This window comes from Electrophorus electricus, chromosome 14 (genome assembly GCF_041902795.1).
Source record: "Electrophorus electricus isolate QZ-2024a chromosome 14, ASM4190279v1, whole genome shotgun sequence".
In the NCBI taxonomy this organism is placed as follows: domain Eukaryota; kingdom Metazoa; phylum Chordata; class Actinopteri; order Gymnotiformes; family Gymnotidae; genus Electrophorus; species Electrophorus electricus.
The window spans coordinates 16,535,565-16,551,774 of record NC_137510.1 but is presented as its reverse complement, the minus strand read 5'-3'; the positions used below and the strand labels follow the sequence as shown (position 1 = coordinate 16,551,774).

The window sequence follows — 16,210 nt, the reverse complement described above, 5'->3', positions numbered from 1 at the left end:
CATGTTTAAGAATCCACTGGACATCCCAAACACATGACATAAAATGAATAAAGAATGAACAAAGTATATTATTCCAAATAGAAATTGTTCTATTTTAAAGATATCCTCATTTGTAAACTACATGTTCAATGACATTTAAACCATTACACATACCCATTGTCAAAAAATGCAAGGCCTACATTGCATCTATTATACATCTACATACATCTATTATGCTTTAAAATAATTTCATAGAGCAAAAGTGAGACGTTTCTGACATCACAACACGCTGTATAGCTAGATTTGAGTGGGTGTGGTGATATAATGTTCCTGTTATTGTTTGAAGTTCTTTGTGGTTGCAGTACCAAACACTGGCCTGCTAATTGCAGAGAATCCTTATTGGGGTGTTGACACATCCTTGTCCCACTAAATTCTTTTATTAATTCAGCTGTGAAATAAATATAGAAGGCAGGAATTGTAGCTGTTAGCTGGGTGGGTCTACAGTAGGCATAGCAGATCATTTTTCTTAAATACAATGTCAGTCAGAAGGGCGTCACCTGCAGTAGTTTGGGCCCATGATGAGACGTCATTCACAAAAGTAATTCCCATTCACTCATGAAACTTGGCCATCTGTATATCATCTTAGAAAAATTACATTAACACCTGGGTGCAAATTTACAAACTTGTAAAACTGGACACCTCTAGTGAATATGCAATTGTACATAATAACCGAAAGGTGGACATGAGAAAGTACTGAAGATATTTATTGGATAAACAATTTGCCAACAACTGAGAAATTAATAAGATATATTCTCTGCTCAGACATACAAGGACCTGGACACACTTAACAGACATGGTGAGTCGAAGTTTCAGATTTATGATGTCAGAAAAGCAATATGTGTAAGAAATGTAATGCAGTGGGTATAATCCACCACAGACACAGTGATAACTTGTATCTTGCTCCTAATTTTCTCATAATTTACTCACTTTATTTTTATTGCTACAGTAGATTCATGTTAATCTCTGACAGAGACAGACCATGTTCATCTTTGTACTTATGTGACATACTAAGCTTTCCATTAAATTCAAAATCTAATTGCTTTTTAGCAAAATCAGCTCAGCATATCCATCTCTTAAGGCACCAACTGTATCCCATATTTCCCTTTAAATGTGATCATTTGTAAATATCTGTGCATATAAAAAGGGAAAAAATCAACCACTTTCCACTGCATAGTAAAAGAGTGCACCTAAGAATCTATTACAAACACATAGATAACATCTTAATGGAAAAAAAAACACATTAATGCTAAAGTAATTTTACAAAATGCATTACAGAATACCCCTAGTAAAAGGAAGGGCTTGGATTCTAATGGTCTCCTACTGAATAAATGTTTCACACTCTTGATGGTAACAAGTGAACTGCAGACATTGATGTACGACGAATCCCTGGTCCTGTCCAGCCAGTGTAAAAGTGTGGGGAATGGCTAGTGCTTAATCCTTCTTTCCCCTGCTAGCTGGAGCTCAGGCATTGGTTTATTTTTTGTGGTCCTGCTCTGTGCTGTTGCCTGGCCGCTCACCATCCTCACTGCTGGCCTGGAACTTGCCATGGCTCCAGTCAGAGCTGGAGCTGTTTGTAGTGCAGGTACTGGTGGGTCGCCGCAGGATAAAACGGCCCTTCACACGAGGGACACTTGGCTGGCCACGCCCCCCAGCCGCCGCCCACTTTCTCTCCCCCTCTCCATCCTTTCCCACTTGCTACAACCACAAAAGTATAAAAGGTGACAGTATAAAACCACACTCTAAGCATAAATCAGGTCAATCCAAGGAAACATCTAAAGTGATCTTTTATCAAAGAACGAAACAAATATTAAGACATATAGTAAGTTGCTGTATTTGAAGAGAAACCAACTGCAAAGTTTGCACAGTCCAAATGTCATAGAGTAATGTTTAAAGAGTTTTTTAAAATTGTGAGGAGGTAAGAAACTTCTAAGGTTTAACACATAGACCCAGCAGAAATAACACTCTCCCCATAGCATTAACCAGAACCATCATGGGCAAACGTAAGTGATTCACTAATTCACAGAAGTTATTTAAGGGATGATAACCTACCAGGCAGTATTTTCTGATTTTAGGCATGTGCTCTTGATCCCAGTCCTCATTCTTTGGATGCACTGTCACATAAGTCTTGATATTGCTATTACTATTGTTTCCAAAGGAATTAACTTTGTTCCAGCCTCTAGCTTGTGTTCTGAACTGCTGCTGCAAAAGAAAGAGTCCATAATCACAAGATAGATCATTGTGCTTGTCTTGACAAATTACATAAATGCATAGCAATGTGCCTTTGGAGAAAAATAAAGTGCTAGAGTAGACTAATAGCTGCTCCACATGCCTGCCCCCTCTCCATGGGCCCGGAGCATTCTCGGAGCTGCAGCTGGGCCTTGCTGAAGGTCTCCTCTGTGGATTCAGCCTCCTCCTCATGAGAAAGAGCGGACACGGAGGATGAAGAGTGAGAGCGTTCTTGTTTTTTCTTGCTTTTTCTGGAGGATCAAACAGGAAAACTTACTTGAAACAGTCATTTCAGCATATTATAATGGCAACATTATAAAAGTGTACAAAACTGGACTTGGAAGCATTCCACTTTTCTGAAGTGTGATGACTTCTCAGAGTTTAGCACTGGATATCTACATATTACTTGAGTATTACAATTTGTATCAAAAGCATTGCTAATTCACGTCTACACATTCCCATTTTATTGAAGCCACGTGATGTAATAATATTACTACTACTAATTCTACTACTACTACTACTACTACTACTACTACTACTAATAATAATAATAATAATAATAATAATAATAATAATGAGTTGATTTTTTCAGTCTCACTCTAATGTCACAGTGTGCTCTACTCTAAAGCCTTATTTAAAACATGTATGTGTCTACACTGTGAGGTAGCTGATCATTTGTGGCACTTACCAGGTAATTTTTCCCTCAGAGAGGTGTGCTATATGGTTTTATATAGCATTAAATATGCCAGAGAACTTACTTTGATTTTTTATGGTGCTTCAAAGATTTCTCAATGGATATCTCCATGTCTGACCCAGGAGATTCCCCTGATTCTCCATCCCCTTCCTGTTTGTCATTTGGGTCTCTGCTTATGTACTTTTTACGGTGCTCAATATCTAACCGAAGGTCCACTGTATCACCTTTCAATTGTTTACCATCAACCTGTGTTGAGGAGACAAAAAGATGATGCAGCCATACTAAAAATTAGTGCTGTGTTCCAGAGACCTACTGTAAAAATAATATGAGATGGGATCGAGGCAGAAGACACATGAAACACTGAATCATGCAGCTAGACCAAACAAAGCGACTTTTGGTGAAAGCCACTGCCAAAACCACTAATTGAGAGCTAATGGAGAGCTTTCATTCAGCAAAGAGCTTTAGCAGTAGGCCTACATATGAGAAAACCCTAAAGACCTCAGAGGCCCTTCGTCTTCCATTCACCTCCCATTCCACAGCTTAAACAGTATTGAGAGAATGTAGAGAACAGGACATTAAAGATGAAATTACCACAGAATAAATACTTTCACTGGTGAACATGAAAGTATGTTAAGAGTTTTGTTTTTGTTTTGTTTTTTGGCTTGGTTTGCTCTTTTCAGGCTTTGAAGAAAAATACTTACTATGAAGTTTGATAAGAGTCCACTGAATGGTTCTGACATGAGAGCAACTGGTCACTTCCATTTATGACCTCTCACTTCCATTTATGACCTCTCATTTCCATTTATGACCTCTCATTTCCATTTATGACCTCTCATTTCTTGACTCAACTGCCTTAGGAAGGCTTGTACCCACAGTAAACCATAACCATCAATTGTTGTGGGGGGAATATACAACACAATAAACTGAAAGTGCCTCTTTTCACAACTCACTTTCATTTAGCAGAGAGCTTATGTCTTTCTCTTTTGAGAGAAAAGCGCGGGCTTAGAGAAGGACAGCGAGGCAATGCTAAAGGCGCTTGGGCTCACTCACTCTCGTAGCATTGTTTACCAAAATACGTCATATTGCAAAATTTTCTGTCACCTTGAAGCTGCTATCCACGGAGCCTTTCAATTCATCAAACATGAGAGAGTGTCGCTTAAAAGCACTGGGAGAAACATCAATTCGCCTGTGAAAAAAACATATTTTGGAATTTGTTATAGTCCCTAGGCTCTTTGGGAGCTGAGCTTCCATGGGAATACAGATCCTCTAAATTGAAGTGAAATTAATTGGAAATTATTGTAATGTCTGAACTGAATGTCATTTGTCAGAACACCAAAGTATGAACAATGTAAGAGTTTACCACATTTTTATACCTGTGTATCTCTGGACTCTTCCTTGGCTTTGCAATTTCTTTCTCAGCAGCTATTCTTTGATACATGGCAAATCGATCATTTAAAGTCATTCCAGAGGAAGGGAAATGTTGCGCTGTGGGTAATACAAAAACAATATACAGGATTTTAATTTGTTACAGAGTACAAACTAAAAGACCGAACTGCAGCCAACTTTTTAATATAAATGTGAACACAGGCACAACTCAAACAACATATAACAGAATATAAGCATGATAAGTCATACCACTTGCACAACACAGATGATTCCTTAAGTTTTGAGATAAGTGACACAGTATGACAGTATCACAGCAGACATGAAATATTACTGCCATGGATATTTCTGTGACCTGCAGATTTTAGCTAAACTAAAAACTGTGAAGATCTGTTTGGATTACATTGCACTGTAAATGACCAATAATTCAGTGGTTCAATTTGAAAAGATTAGTTAAAAATGAAGTCATAAGCTTGTATGTATCTTCTATCATGCATTAAAGGTTAAAAGTACTTATTAATTTAAGATATTATTTATTTGCTGAACCACATAGAAAATCTTTTAAAAGACTCAAACAACAATCAGAATTGTAGTGTAGCTCAGTGGTACTTGAACTGTAATCTTGACAAGTTGCTGCTGTTGGGCCCCTGAGCAAGGCCCTTAACTCTCAATTGCCTAAGTTATACCCTTAACCCTCAATTGCTCAAGCTGTACTCAGTCATGATTGTAAGTTGCTTTCGATAAAAGTGTAAGCTAAATGCTGTGAATGTAAATGTAGTGTTAGCAGAGACAATCACCTTTGATATGATGAACAATTGCAACTAAATGCTGAGCGAATAGCTCTGAGGGGCTTCTGCATAACTTATTACATGGAATGTGCTGGAACACTGAGTGGAATTCCTGTTCCTTTTTATCAGGGTGCACAAAATCCATAGCATTCCTCCAGTCATTAGACAAAACAGAGGATCTACAAGACATAGTAATAAACAATAGTTAGTGGCTGATAGTTGGCTGACATTACCATAAATACAAAAATCAACCAAAGGTACATTAGAATGAACATGTTGTACAGACAAATGAAAACAAGGACCATAACCAAGCAAGTGATGGGGGGGGGGGGGAATAATTATAATCACTTCATTAGTAATGATAACTCCATTGAAAGAATATGTCATGTCTAAGAAAAACTAAAACTGAATAAACATTTACTACTGAAGTAAACTAAACACAGATCATTTGACATACAGTGATTTATATTAAAAATGAACAGAAGTATATTTTTAAAAATTATATTAAAAAAATGTTTTAAAAGAGTTCGCAGGTCCTCTCAAATTGTCTGGAGTCAGTATACCAAATATTCTTTGTTCTGCGAAATATTTGTGGAGTGGGGCAAAATTCTGGTACAACATACATTGAGTCCATTCTTGAATCCAACTTTTCACAGCTACACCACTGAATTTACTATTAGCTATTAGCAACCTAAAGAAATGCACCAATTTCTATATGAATCATGTAATTCAAAAGTATATTCTTTGTAATGCTTCTATCTGTCTAATAGCCTGTTTTGAAGTTTTTAATAACACATGCTTCACTGCTTAACCTGAGACTTGTGATTTTTCAGATGTAATAACAGGGTAAAGAAGCATTTACCTCGCCAGGTTGTCACTAAGCGAATCCATTCTGAGACTGAACTCTGTCTCTCTTTTCCCAGAATGCCTGGGTGGTGGGGATTCATCCCTCATATTCATGATCATCTCTCGCTCTCGCCTCTCAGAGCTCCTGCGAGGCAGAGCTGCATATGTGGGAGAGGGGCTCAGTGTGGACTTCTCCTTCCGTTTCACCTTTAATGGTCTTTCAGGGGAAAGCTCCCTGAACTTGCGTGAGAGCTTCTCCTTCTTAGATAACGCAGCCAAAAAGCTTGCAGCTCTCTCCTGCTTCCTGCTTAGCAGAAAGGCCTCAAGTTCATCGTCCCAATCTATGTGCTCCAGCTTGCTGACCTGCTGCTCAAACAGTTCCCGAGCAAAGAATGGGAGTTTGCTTGTGCGCTTGGAAGTGGCATTCTCACCAACCTGCAGGGGTAATTGGGGCTCAGTCTCCTCATCCTCTTCTTCCTCTGCATCTTCACAAAGCAATGGGGCTCTGTCAACATGTTTGTATTTCTGACTCTCCCTTTTGTTGTTGTGGTCTACAGGCCTACAGAGCCCAGACGACTGATCCAAAAGGGCTTCAGACCGTTTTTCACCTGAGCCGTTTCCACTGTCTGCCACTTTGTGCGTGGGAGTATTAACAGAAGCCTGCTTTTTATTCTTCTGCTCCTCCAAGAATCTAATCAGTGAAAGCAAGACACAGACAGTTAATCATATCTACATACAGTCAAAAAAACAAGTATTTATGTGAAGACCCCAAGAAGCACTCCTGGTTCTACATTCTTGAGATCTCATTGAAATGTAGAGCACATTTTCTGCATGTATTGCATTTATTATTTTAGTGCAACTATTTTTCCCTATTCCCTGTTTATCTATCTTTCCCAATGGTGAATATATATATATATATATATATATATATATATATATATATATATATATATATATATATATATATATATATATATATATATATATATATCAGTTTAACTGAAAAAGGACACTAATGCTGCTTTATATGACTTTTGCTTGCACTTATAAATGTATAAGAAGTTAAATTATACATAATTACTAACAAAGTATATCTATTTTTTGCCCTGATAATAACTTACTTTTTAAATGCCATGGACATGGCAATCGTATCCTCTTGCTGATCAATGTCTGAAAAAAGTCCAAAGCCAGAGAAAACTGTTGTTGGACTTTTCTTTGATGGGCTGGTGGCAGAAGCCTTAGAGGTGACAGTCTGCCAGCAGGTGGAGCCATTGCTAGTTGTACCTGAACTCACAGACACAGAATGTGCTTCACTAGGAGCTGAATCAGCATGACCAGCAGTGACAGCAGAGCAAAACTGTGGGCTGGCCATCTTGGAGCTGCTATCGTGGTTCACTGGAAGTGGAAAGACTTCAGGTGCTCTGCCTCCTTTTGTACTCCCCTCTGCCTCTGCGCAGGCCCTTCCTTGCTCTGACAGTGTCTCATCTCCTGCACTCCTCTGTGCTTCCTCAGGTGCACAGACACCCTCTCTTGCAGCCTTGCAACTGTGCTGAGCAGACCCAGACCTTTGTCTGGAAGAGCTGGAGGAAGAGGAGTGGTGTGAATGTGGTGAAGAAGACCTGTCAGAGCGGCGGGAATGGCTGCGGGAGCGCTTTTTAGGCGTGCATGAATGAGAGTGCCCTCTCTTGGGGCTGTGGGCATACTGCTGCTGCTGCTGCTGTTTTTGCTGTGGTTGCTGGCGAAAATTCTGCCAATTATTCGATCGGAAGTTATTGTATCCCCCTCCACGTTGAAAGCGGCCACGGAAGAAGCCCCGTCCTCTGCCCCGGAAGTAATAAGGCCTCCGGAAGCCTCTGTGGTAGCCTCTGAATTCACGATGGTTTTGATATTCCCGTGGTTGTTTCCTCTCCCAGTTATGGGGCGGAGAATGGGACTTTGACCGAGAGCGGGACCTGGAGCTTGGAAAGAGCAACAGGAAACACTGAGTCTTCCTCAATCAACTGTTATCTACATATAACATTCTGTATTCTAGTTCATGCAAAAGATCCCAATAATATGCAAGTTTATACATACAACATTCAAATTCAATTCCATCACTGCAAAACAAATCCTTTACACAAGCCCCCCCCCCCCCCCCCCCCAAAAAAAAAACAAAAAAACAGTGCTCAAAAAACAGTGGTGCAAGGACAGAGAATCGGAATGATATAGCCATACATGTACAAACATACTGATGATCAAACTTATGCATATCACTGTGAGGTTCAGGCACGAGCTAAAACTTGTTCACAGAAACAGTTTTCTGTGAAGATTTTGTTTTCTGTTAGAATAAAAATTAAACTATAAGCTTAAGTACAAACTACCAGATCCACAGTGAAAAACTGCATTAACTTCACTCCAAAATAACCAAGCATTGACTACCTTTGAGGGTTTTTTGTAGTTCATGGCAGTGAAACCTGATTTAATGTCAGTTTTGATACTCGTGATTCAACAATATACAAACTGGCTGACAAAGAGATTTGTGTGAGATGTGTAATATACAAAATGAAATTTAGGTCTGCATAGAATCACTACACTACACTAATAACTGCATGAGTCCAAGTAGAGCTGTTGCTGCAGAGCCTATTCAATCCACAAGGTGGCCATAAAACACCGCATAACCCAAAACGAACACAAACATTTTTTCTTTAACACTAATTTGCATGACAAGCACTTGGAAGATGAACTATAGTATTTTTTCACTTTTGCAACCTTTTTTACTACAAATTTCATTCCAACAGTGGATAATTCCAGACATACAGTGTGTCATTTTCAATCCCAAACAGAAAATGCCCCAACACATTCCATATGCAGAATGTATTACAGTTAATCAGATCACAGACAGAAATAGGCAAAACATCTGACCTGTATTTCTCATCATTTTATCATAACTGTATCCCTTGTAAAAAAAAAACCAAATAAATTCAAGTGAACATCCGTTTAAGGTAAAAGTAAAAAGAATGAAAAAGTATAGAGGTTTATGCTTCCAAAGGATCCCATATTTTGCAAGGAAACTTTTGAGCTTGCTGACCACCTTTTTACAGTCGGTCTATAAACTCATGTGCCACTTGCCTAATTTTTTCAACTAATTTATAACAACAATGAAATAAAATTCAAGTGAAGTTTAGTCATTGCTATAAATCCACCTTAAATTAGGTTCCTCCAAACAAATGCAGAGCACAAATAACAGACATACAATCAAATACACTGACATTTCTATGGTATTGTTTCTTTTACCTCAGCTATCTGCCTCATTTATAAAGACTTTAAAAATGTTTTAAATGCTCTATTATACTCACCCAGTGAGCTTTTTCATTGGAATAAAGGGTGAAGTGGTAGTACACAGAGCAGCATTGCATTCATTGCAGAGAGTGAGAGGAGCTCTATGTCTCTTGTGCCGAGTATGGATGGAAAGAGGCAGTCACATGGGTCATATGGGAAAGATTTCCACTCTCATACTGCCAGGCATAGAGCATGTTCTTTGACTGCCTATTACAACAGCATCCTTACCAAGAAAAGTTGGCTTGAAGTAATAATTTAAAAAGCTTTATTCTAAAAGTTGTTTTGCAGATTTCTGATCACAAAATTATTGTGAGTGAATTTAAGAAATCAGTCCATAATTCTGGATACCAATGCACTTTTACTGTTTCGGTTTGCTGGCCAAAATATACTAGCTTTACATTTAGGCATTTGCTGGATCACAAGAGGTCAACAAATAGAAAATTTGTTGAAGTAAATCAATATTAATCGACTCACAAAGATGTACATATGTGTCTTTCCCACAGAATGCAAATCTACCACATTCTGGGCATTACAAGTTTTGGGCTTTGTCATCCAAACATCCATATCAAAGTCCAGATTTCCCTTGCAAGCAGGGGATATAAAAGGTTTGCCAGAGACATATAAACTGCCCCACTATATTTTCATGGTTTAGAAGAAAACACAGTTCTGTTTAAAATATAAAATAATTGTCAAGCAGAATAGCACAGCTGCGCAAAGAAGCTTTAAAGACAGAAGTATAACAGTGTTATCACCTAGGCCAATGCATCAAAGCACACACTAGAAAGGATCAATCTTGCTGAACAACCTAAAACCTTGAGCCATATTTGCCATATTCTATAGCCATCTGAGCAAAGGGGGTGTTCAGTTAAATAAAACGACTACATGTGTGTAATGGAACATTGATTTTACTATACAATGAGTCATTTATGAGGACTGAAAATAAACTTTGCAAATATGAGATCTCCGAACTTCCTCTTGGTGCTTTGAGACAAGCTACAGAAAATTAAAACTAATATAAAAAGCATGTCATATGAACTTGCACATAGTTCTTGGGGTTGTCTGTCAGGCCTTTCAAATAGTCAGTATATGATAGAGAGTAGTGAACACTGAAACACTACAATTGGTCATCATGGGTTCTGTTCTCTTAGACTGTTTGTTTTTTTTTTGCCTCTGTGGATCTTATTACCACAGAATCTAGGGCACTGACAAAAGTCCTGTGTACACAGTGGCAATTTTAAATGTTATTCTTTTGGTGCTGTCAGTTAAGTGAATCCACTTTGTGCTTGTGCACCTAGTCAGACAAGCTTAACAGGTTGCAGATATTTTCTCTGTCTATTACCATTGGATCCAATTGTGCAAATCCTATAGCCCTGAGTGATACTTGCCAGTGCTTATTTCCATGTTTTAGGCATATTGATACAGTAAACAGAGAAACCTTTGACACCTTTACCTTAATGTAAATGTATCTTTTTCCACTGAGGCACATTGTGCCTCATTGAAACTGGGGAATGAAACCTGAATCTGAGACTACATCTAGCTAAAACTGAAATTACTGTCCATCGGTGTCAACACCTGTGCTTAATGCTTTTTCATTAACTTTAAAGTCTGTTGCAGCTGCACAGGAAACTACATAACCAAAGGCTTTTAAATGTGAATGAGTAGGAAGTTACCCATAGCGGTGTTTCCTTGAGCGTGACCGTGAGCTGCTTCGAGACCTGGAGCGAGAGTGTGACTCAGAGCGTGATCTCGACCTAGACGCAGAGTGGGAGCGGGTCCTGGAAGCAGATCTCATTGTCTTAGACATCACTGCTGTTGAGAGAACACAATCGCATCATGTCATTAACAAATAACATGGTGGCTACTGGATGTTCACAACGCACATTTATAATGAAAACAATAAATATTAGTGAGATAAGCATGGAGAAAATAAAATGTTGTGTTAGAATTTAAATATAATATTTTCTAAAATGAGGATAAGGTAAAGGATCAGTTGTTGTTGGAAACACGTGATGTTGGGGGACAGAAAATAACAAGAAAGGATTTCTTGCACATTTCAGGTGCAAAGAGTTGACATCCCATTTTGCTTTCCATCTCAATGTTTACAATGCTAAACAACCTGAAGAGACTGTGGCCCTGCCAGTCACTCATAACTGAAAACATACAAATCTAAAAGAGAATTTACAATAAATGCAATAGCTATTCAAGGCCTATACAAATATGAATCTGACTTGAGATGCAAAAGTGCTAAAAAACAGTTTAGGCATATGTTTATTTGTTTCGGGGGCATTGTTGGGAGGGGGATGGACATATCTTAGAGGTCAGAGCAGGTTTTGCAGCACAAACAGGCAGCAATCTACACTGCAGTGTGGTGGGTAGAGCACTTTGTTGACGCTACACTTATATACCACATGTATTTGCAAAGGCGCTGAAGTGCTTCTGGAATTGATGTCTATCACCATTATCCACCAGACCACTAGTGGTGGTGCTTGATCTACTGGTAGAAACACTGGTGCTCCAGGGTACCAGCTTTATTAGAAAGAAAAAAAAAAAGATTTTATAAAGCACAGTAAAGTAAAAGCAGTACAAACAATCCAACACTAACTTTCACAGAACCGTCATGTGATTATGATTAAATACAACAAATAATGAACTCCTCCGCTAGCTGATATTGCTAGCAAAAGCCATTAAACCATTTGGTCCAATTTGATTCAAAGTCATGTATAAGTGCATCACAGACAGCTAAAAAATAAATTAGGCATCACGTGTATTAAAACTGCTGAATAAATCTGCTGATTTACAATCAGCTCAAGTTTCATCATTTCCTATGCTAATAAATATGTCTACAGGTACAGTTGATCCTAGGTGAAATCTCTTACCCCGAAGACCTTTTTCAAATAGTCAGGGTCTGAATCAGTAGTTTAGAAAAATGTAATTTAAGACAAAAACTTTGCTTTTATTCTCCATCACTAAGACTTTCTGGGATTGTGCTGTTCTCAGTGTTTGAGTCATTCATCACTTCTCCAAACATATTTCCCAGATGGATCCATCTGTACTGCTTCTATACAGGCACGGAAATAGAAAATGATTAATTGACAACTTTATCAACAATTCTTCAACCTACTAAGATATTTGTCACATTCATATACAGGTGTGCTGGGGCACACGAGTGACCATAGCACTCCAGAGACTTAGAATATTTTTTCAATGCAGGTAGGTGAAGGTAGGAGTTCTGGGTGCAGGTTAGTCAAGAAGAAACTGCAGCCCACTCACTAAAAGCCAACACGCCATCTTTGTTCCACACATAGCGGTTGAAGCGCATCCTTCCTATTTCTGCGCACAGTGAAATGTATCCCGGCCATTTATGAAGTCCCAGCTTCCTTCATTTTGGACAGCTGTTGCATTTGGCTCACCCCTCCATAATATCCTGTAGGATACACTGCACTTTCATGTGGAAATGAACCCAAGGTGCTTTTAACTTTTCATTTGTAGTTATTGTGACAAGGAAATGAAACTAACACTAATACAAACAAATGACTAATGCATGAAAGAATTTATGTTGTTCACCTGGTGGTTGACATAACTCAGCAAATTTGTCTTTGAGATTTTCCCAAGTGAGTTTTACATTCCAGGGAGGAAATATCCAAAAACTGCAGTAAAGAACCAGCCGACAATAGCACACATCATGTGCTAATGTGTTAGAAAAATAATATATGATATCACAGAAAAGGGATAAATGGACATGGAAATACCAGCACTTAAAAGAGAAATATAAATTAATTTACTCAACTGAATTGTAGCCATTGGTTCCACACAAACAGCACGCTATATACACTATTATTTTAATAGCTTTAAGTTTAAAATGTAATAAATTGAACACATTAACTAATTTTAAATTCAATAGTGCCTTGTTCCATTTTCACCTTCCTGTACACTATCTGTAGACATGAGGTTGGTTAATCACTGTCTCATTTTCCTGAAGAAGGCGAAAGCTAGTATGGGAGAATTAGTGAGATTCTTTTTAAAGCTATCAAAACAACTCATAGTATATCAATACAGAGCATGTGTAAACGTGTAAAATATGCTGCAGCATCTTATCATCTAAAGATCTGACATCTAAAAAAGACAGTAGTGATTCCCAGAAATGATTCACTTGTGCTGACCATTCCCACACAGCACTAAAAAACAACAGAAACTCATCCCTTCTTCTCTCTCCCATCTTACCCATGTCCCTCACTCACTCATTTTCACTCTTTTACTAAAACCCACATGCATGCACACATGCACCAACACACACCTCCCAAAATGGCATCTGTGGCTCAAGCCTCATCACCTGTTCGACTGAGAGGGTGAAAGTTGATGCAAACAATGGTGGGAGATACCCGATATGGAAGCACTAAAGACACACCAGTCAATCAGGTCCTCTATCATTAAGGCCTGGGTTGCCACATGAGCAAAGAGGATAACAGCACCATTATAAATGGCCAAAACAACTGCCACTTTTGCTAACTCTTGGTTCAAACACAAAGCAGATGTAGACAAACTTTATATAACCCTCTTTTTAGATAAAACTTCAAAGCCATTAAACAAAATACAGTTGGACCATTAATTTATCTACAAGATCTGCAAGGTCAGCCAGGGTTTTCTTGAAAACCATTTAGGCATGGCGGTAGGTATTAGGTGTTCAAAATAAAAATGAAGTATCATGATGAATTGCAGTTAATACTCTTGGAGGAGTGCAGTGCACTATGAAGCATGCATTTTACCAAAATGACTATAATTTCATATGATGGACCACACAGGGGTTACCTCTTAAAAGCCTAGAAAGGAGTGTATTTATTTACAGCATTTACAGAACTCACTGATGTTTTCAAAGATATTAAGCTCATGACAGATTGTCCTTTAATCAACATATTTATAGAATTGGTGGCTTTGTGTTATGCTCAAAGCTCATTTTTAGCAAGCTATTCTAACTGCTCATTGTTGTTTTCTTTAACTTTAAAAAGAGAGGGCATTTAGCTGTGGCCTGCTCTCACATAACCAACAGAACTTGAAATATGCTGTGCTGAAAGCAAACTAAGATACATGGCCTGAGCACCTAGGGGTTACTGCATATGTCTCCATCAATACTGCACAGATGAATTGTGTTTTAAATGTTTTATTTTAGTTATTATAATAAATTCACTTTTAAAATAAAAAGACATAATTTAATTAATTGATTAGTTTTAAATGTTTTAGTTTTAAATGATTATTACACAACAGTTTAGCAAAGACCTCAAAGCACCCATGAAAATGTTTTACTGTGTATTGACTTATGTAACTATATTTCTGATCTCTGGTGATAGTGAATAACTAGTCTGTGTCGCCCTCCCACAGCGCTTCACAGGTGCTGCACTTTTTAAGAGCGTTAATATGAATCTGCTGTAAACGTTTGTGTTTGCCGTTTCATATTTGGTTCAAATCAAAATAAATTGAGATCTGTAGTCGATAGCTTAAAGTTATCAATCAGCCAACTGGGAATGCATAATTTGTTGCTAGTTTAAATCTATTTAAGATGATAAAACATTAGCAAGGTTAGAATTTAAATTGAAGTCAAGAAACCAACAAAACAGGATTTTACTGAATGAGTGTGTAAACCTATAATACGATGACCTGTATTTAAATCCGTGACTCAGTTTTGAATAATCAATTATCGCATCTATGGTTTCCGTTCAAATGTCATTGATCATAGTTGATTTATAGATAGGAGCAAAATGATACACATAATTAAGATCCAGCCTTGTATCCAAGATTGCCCTTGTAAAGATGCCTTGCTAGTTATTTGATTGATGTTGTTGTAATAATATTTGAATGATGGGTTATCTCGTTTGTGGCAAAAATTAAAAAGATGTTTTAGAAAACACTTACCGATTCTGTCTGTCTCAGTGCACTAGAGACCCCAATGTCGTATTCTTCGAGAACTAACAGTCTTCGTTTAATGCCACACGTTCAATTAAGTTATTAGCCGAGACTATCTATTTTCAGCAAAGAAACGACAGGAACGAACACTGAAGAACCACTTACTTGTGTTAAAACAAGCGCAAGAAAGTATATTGCACAAAGTCCACTACACTAACTACTTGCTTCAAGTGTCATATGCAACATAATAATCGCGCTGCTGTGTCATGAACCACGTATAGCGTGTGATGTCGAATTACGCAAAGACTATACCGAAGTGAAAGTCATCCGCCACCTTCGAGCTGTGACAGCGAACAGGAACAGCAGCAATACTACAAGTGAGTAAAGTCGGATTTCGTCCCTGGATTCCCCCAGTCGAACACGTCGCCTTCGACAGATTTTCCCGCCCCTTGAAAGCCTTAAAGAAACAGACGCTTCAAATCTATTGGGAACCTCTCCGAATTCTTCTCGCTTTTATACAGTTGTTTGGACTAATTAATTGTCCTTTACACTTAAAATGTGATTTATACGCATAAATGGTGAATACGTGTTAAATATAAGGCATGTTCCTACCACAACTGGAATTCCCGAATCTACAAATAAAATCCAGCCTTGGTCTAATGGTTAAAGTAAATAGCCTAATAATGTTCACAGCTCGCGTGGGTCTTTCAGTTTGGATCTTGTCATCTTCAGCTGAATTGTATGTTAAATCGGGAGCAACAATAGAAAACAATATAAATTTAAAATGTAAGATATGGAGTAGATTGGTGCAATACACAATATGTATATGAATAAGAAAATCTGAAAGATGTGTGAATCAATAGGTTACTTTTCAACTATACTACTTTTACTATCTTGAGGGTGTCCGTTTTTTTTAATTGTATTCTAATAACGTGAATGTTCCATGCTAAAGATCAAAGGCCAATGCTAAGAAGAAAATACTGATTAAGTTGTCTAAACAGCTCTGCCATAATATTACATT

The 16,210-nt window shown here is 37.9% G+C and overlaps 1 protein-coding gene across 4 annotated transcripts; it reads right to left on the bottom strand.

Annotated features, from left to right (window-relative positions):
- Nucleotides 1–725: 725 nt before the first annotated feature.
- On the bottom strand, nucleotides 726–15,613 carry thrap3a (thyroid hormone receptor associated protein 3a). 4 transcript variants are annotated; one of them, XM_027001579.3, is made up of 11 exons: nucleotides 15,502–15,613; nucleotides 10,965–11,103; nucleotides 7,098–7,934; nucleotides 5,993–6,667; nucleotides 5,140–5,309; nucleotides 4,333–4,444; nucleotides 4,061–4,145; nucleotides 3,024–3,205; nucleotides 2,369–2,516; nucleotides 2,089–2,238; nucleotides 726–1,734 (listed from the first exon to the last, which is right to left on the bottom strand). In XM_027001579.3, the coding sequence occupies exons 2-11, from the start codon at nucleotides 11,096–11,098 to the stop codon at nucleotides 1,513–1,515; spliced, it is 2,715 nt and encodes a 904-aa protein (XP_026857380.2). In that variant the 5' UTR covers nucleotides 11,099–11,103; nucleotides 15,502–15,613; the 3' UTR covers nucleotides 726–1,512. The 4 variants fall into 4 exon arrangements, with proteins under 4 accessions (XP_026857380.2, XP_026857381.2, XP_035386760.1 ...); XM_027001580.3 differs by having other exon boundaries at nucleotides 2,089–2,235; nucleotides 15,199–15,568; XM_035530867.2 differs by having other exon boundaries at nucleotides 15,199–15,567.
- Between the last annotated feature and the right edge of the window lie 597 nt (nucleotides 15,614–16,210).

Bases quoted from the DNA above. Each gene is read 5' to 3' on its own strand.
- thrap3a (XM_027001579.3), bottom strand. From the start codon at position 11,098: ATGTCTAAGACAATGAGATCTGCTTCCAGGACCCGCTCCCACTCTGCG. The intron at 4,445-5,139 runs GTGATTGTCTCT...TATTACCCACAG, and splicing joins AATTGTTCATCATATCAAAG to CGCAACATTTCCCTTCCTCT. The intron at 2,239-2,368 runs GCATGTGGAGCA...TTTCTTTTGCAG, and splicing joins GGCCCATGGAGAGGGGGCAG to CAGCAGTTCAGAACACAAGC.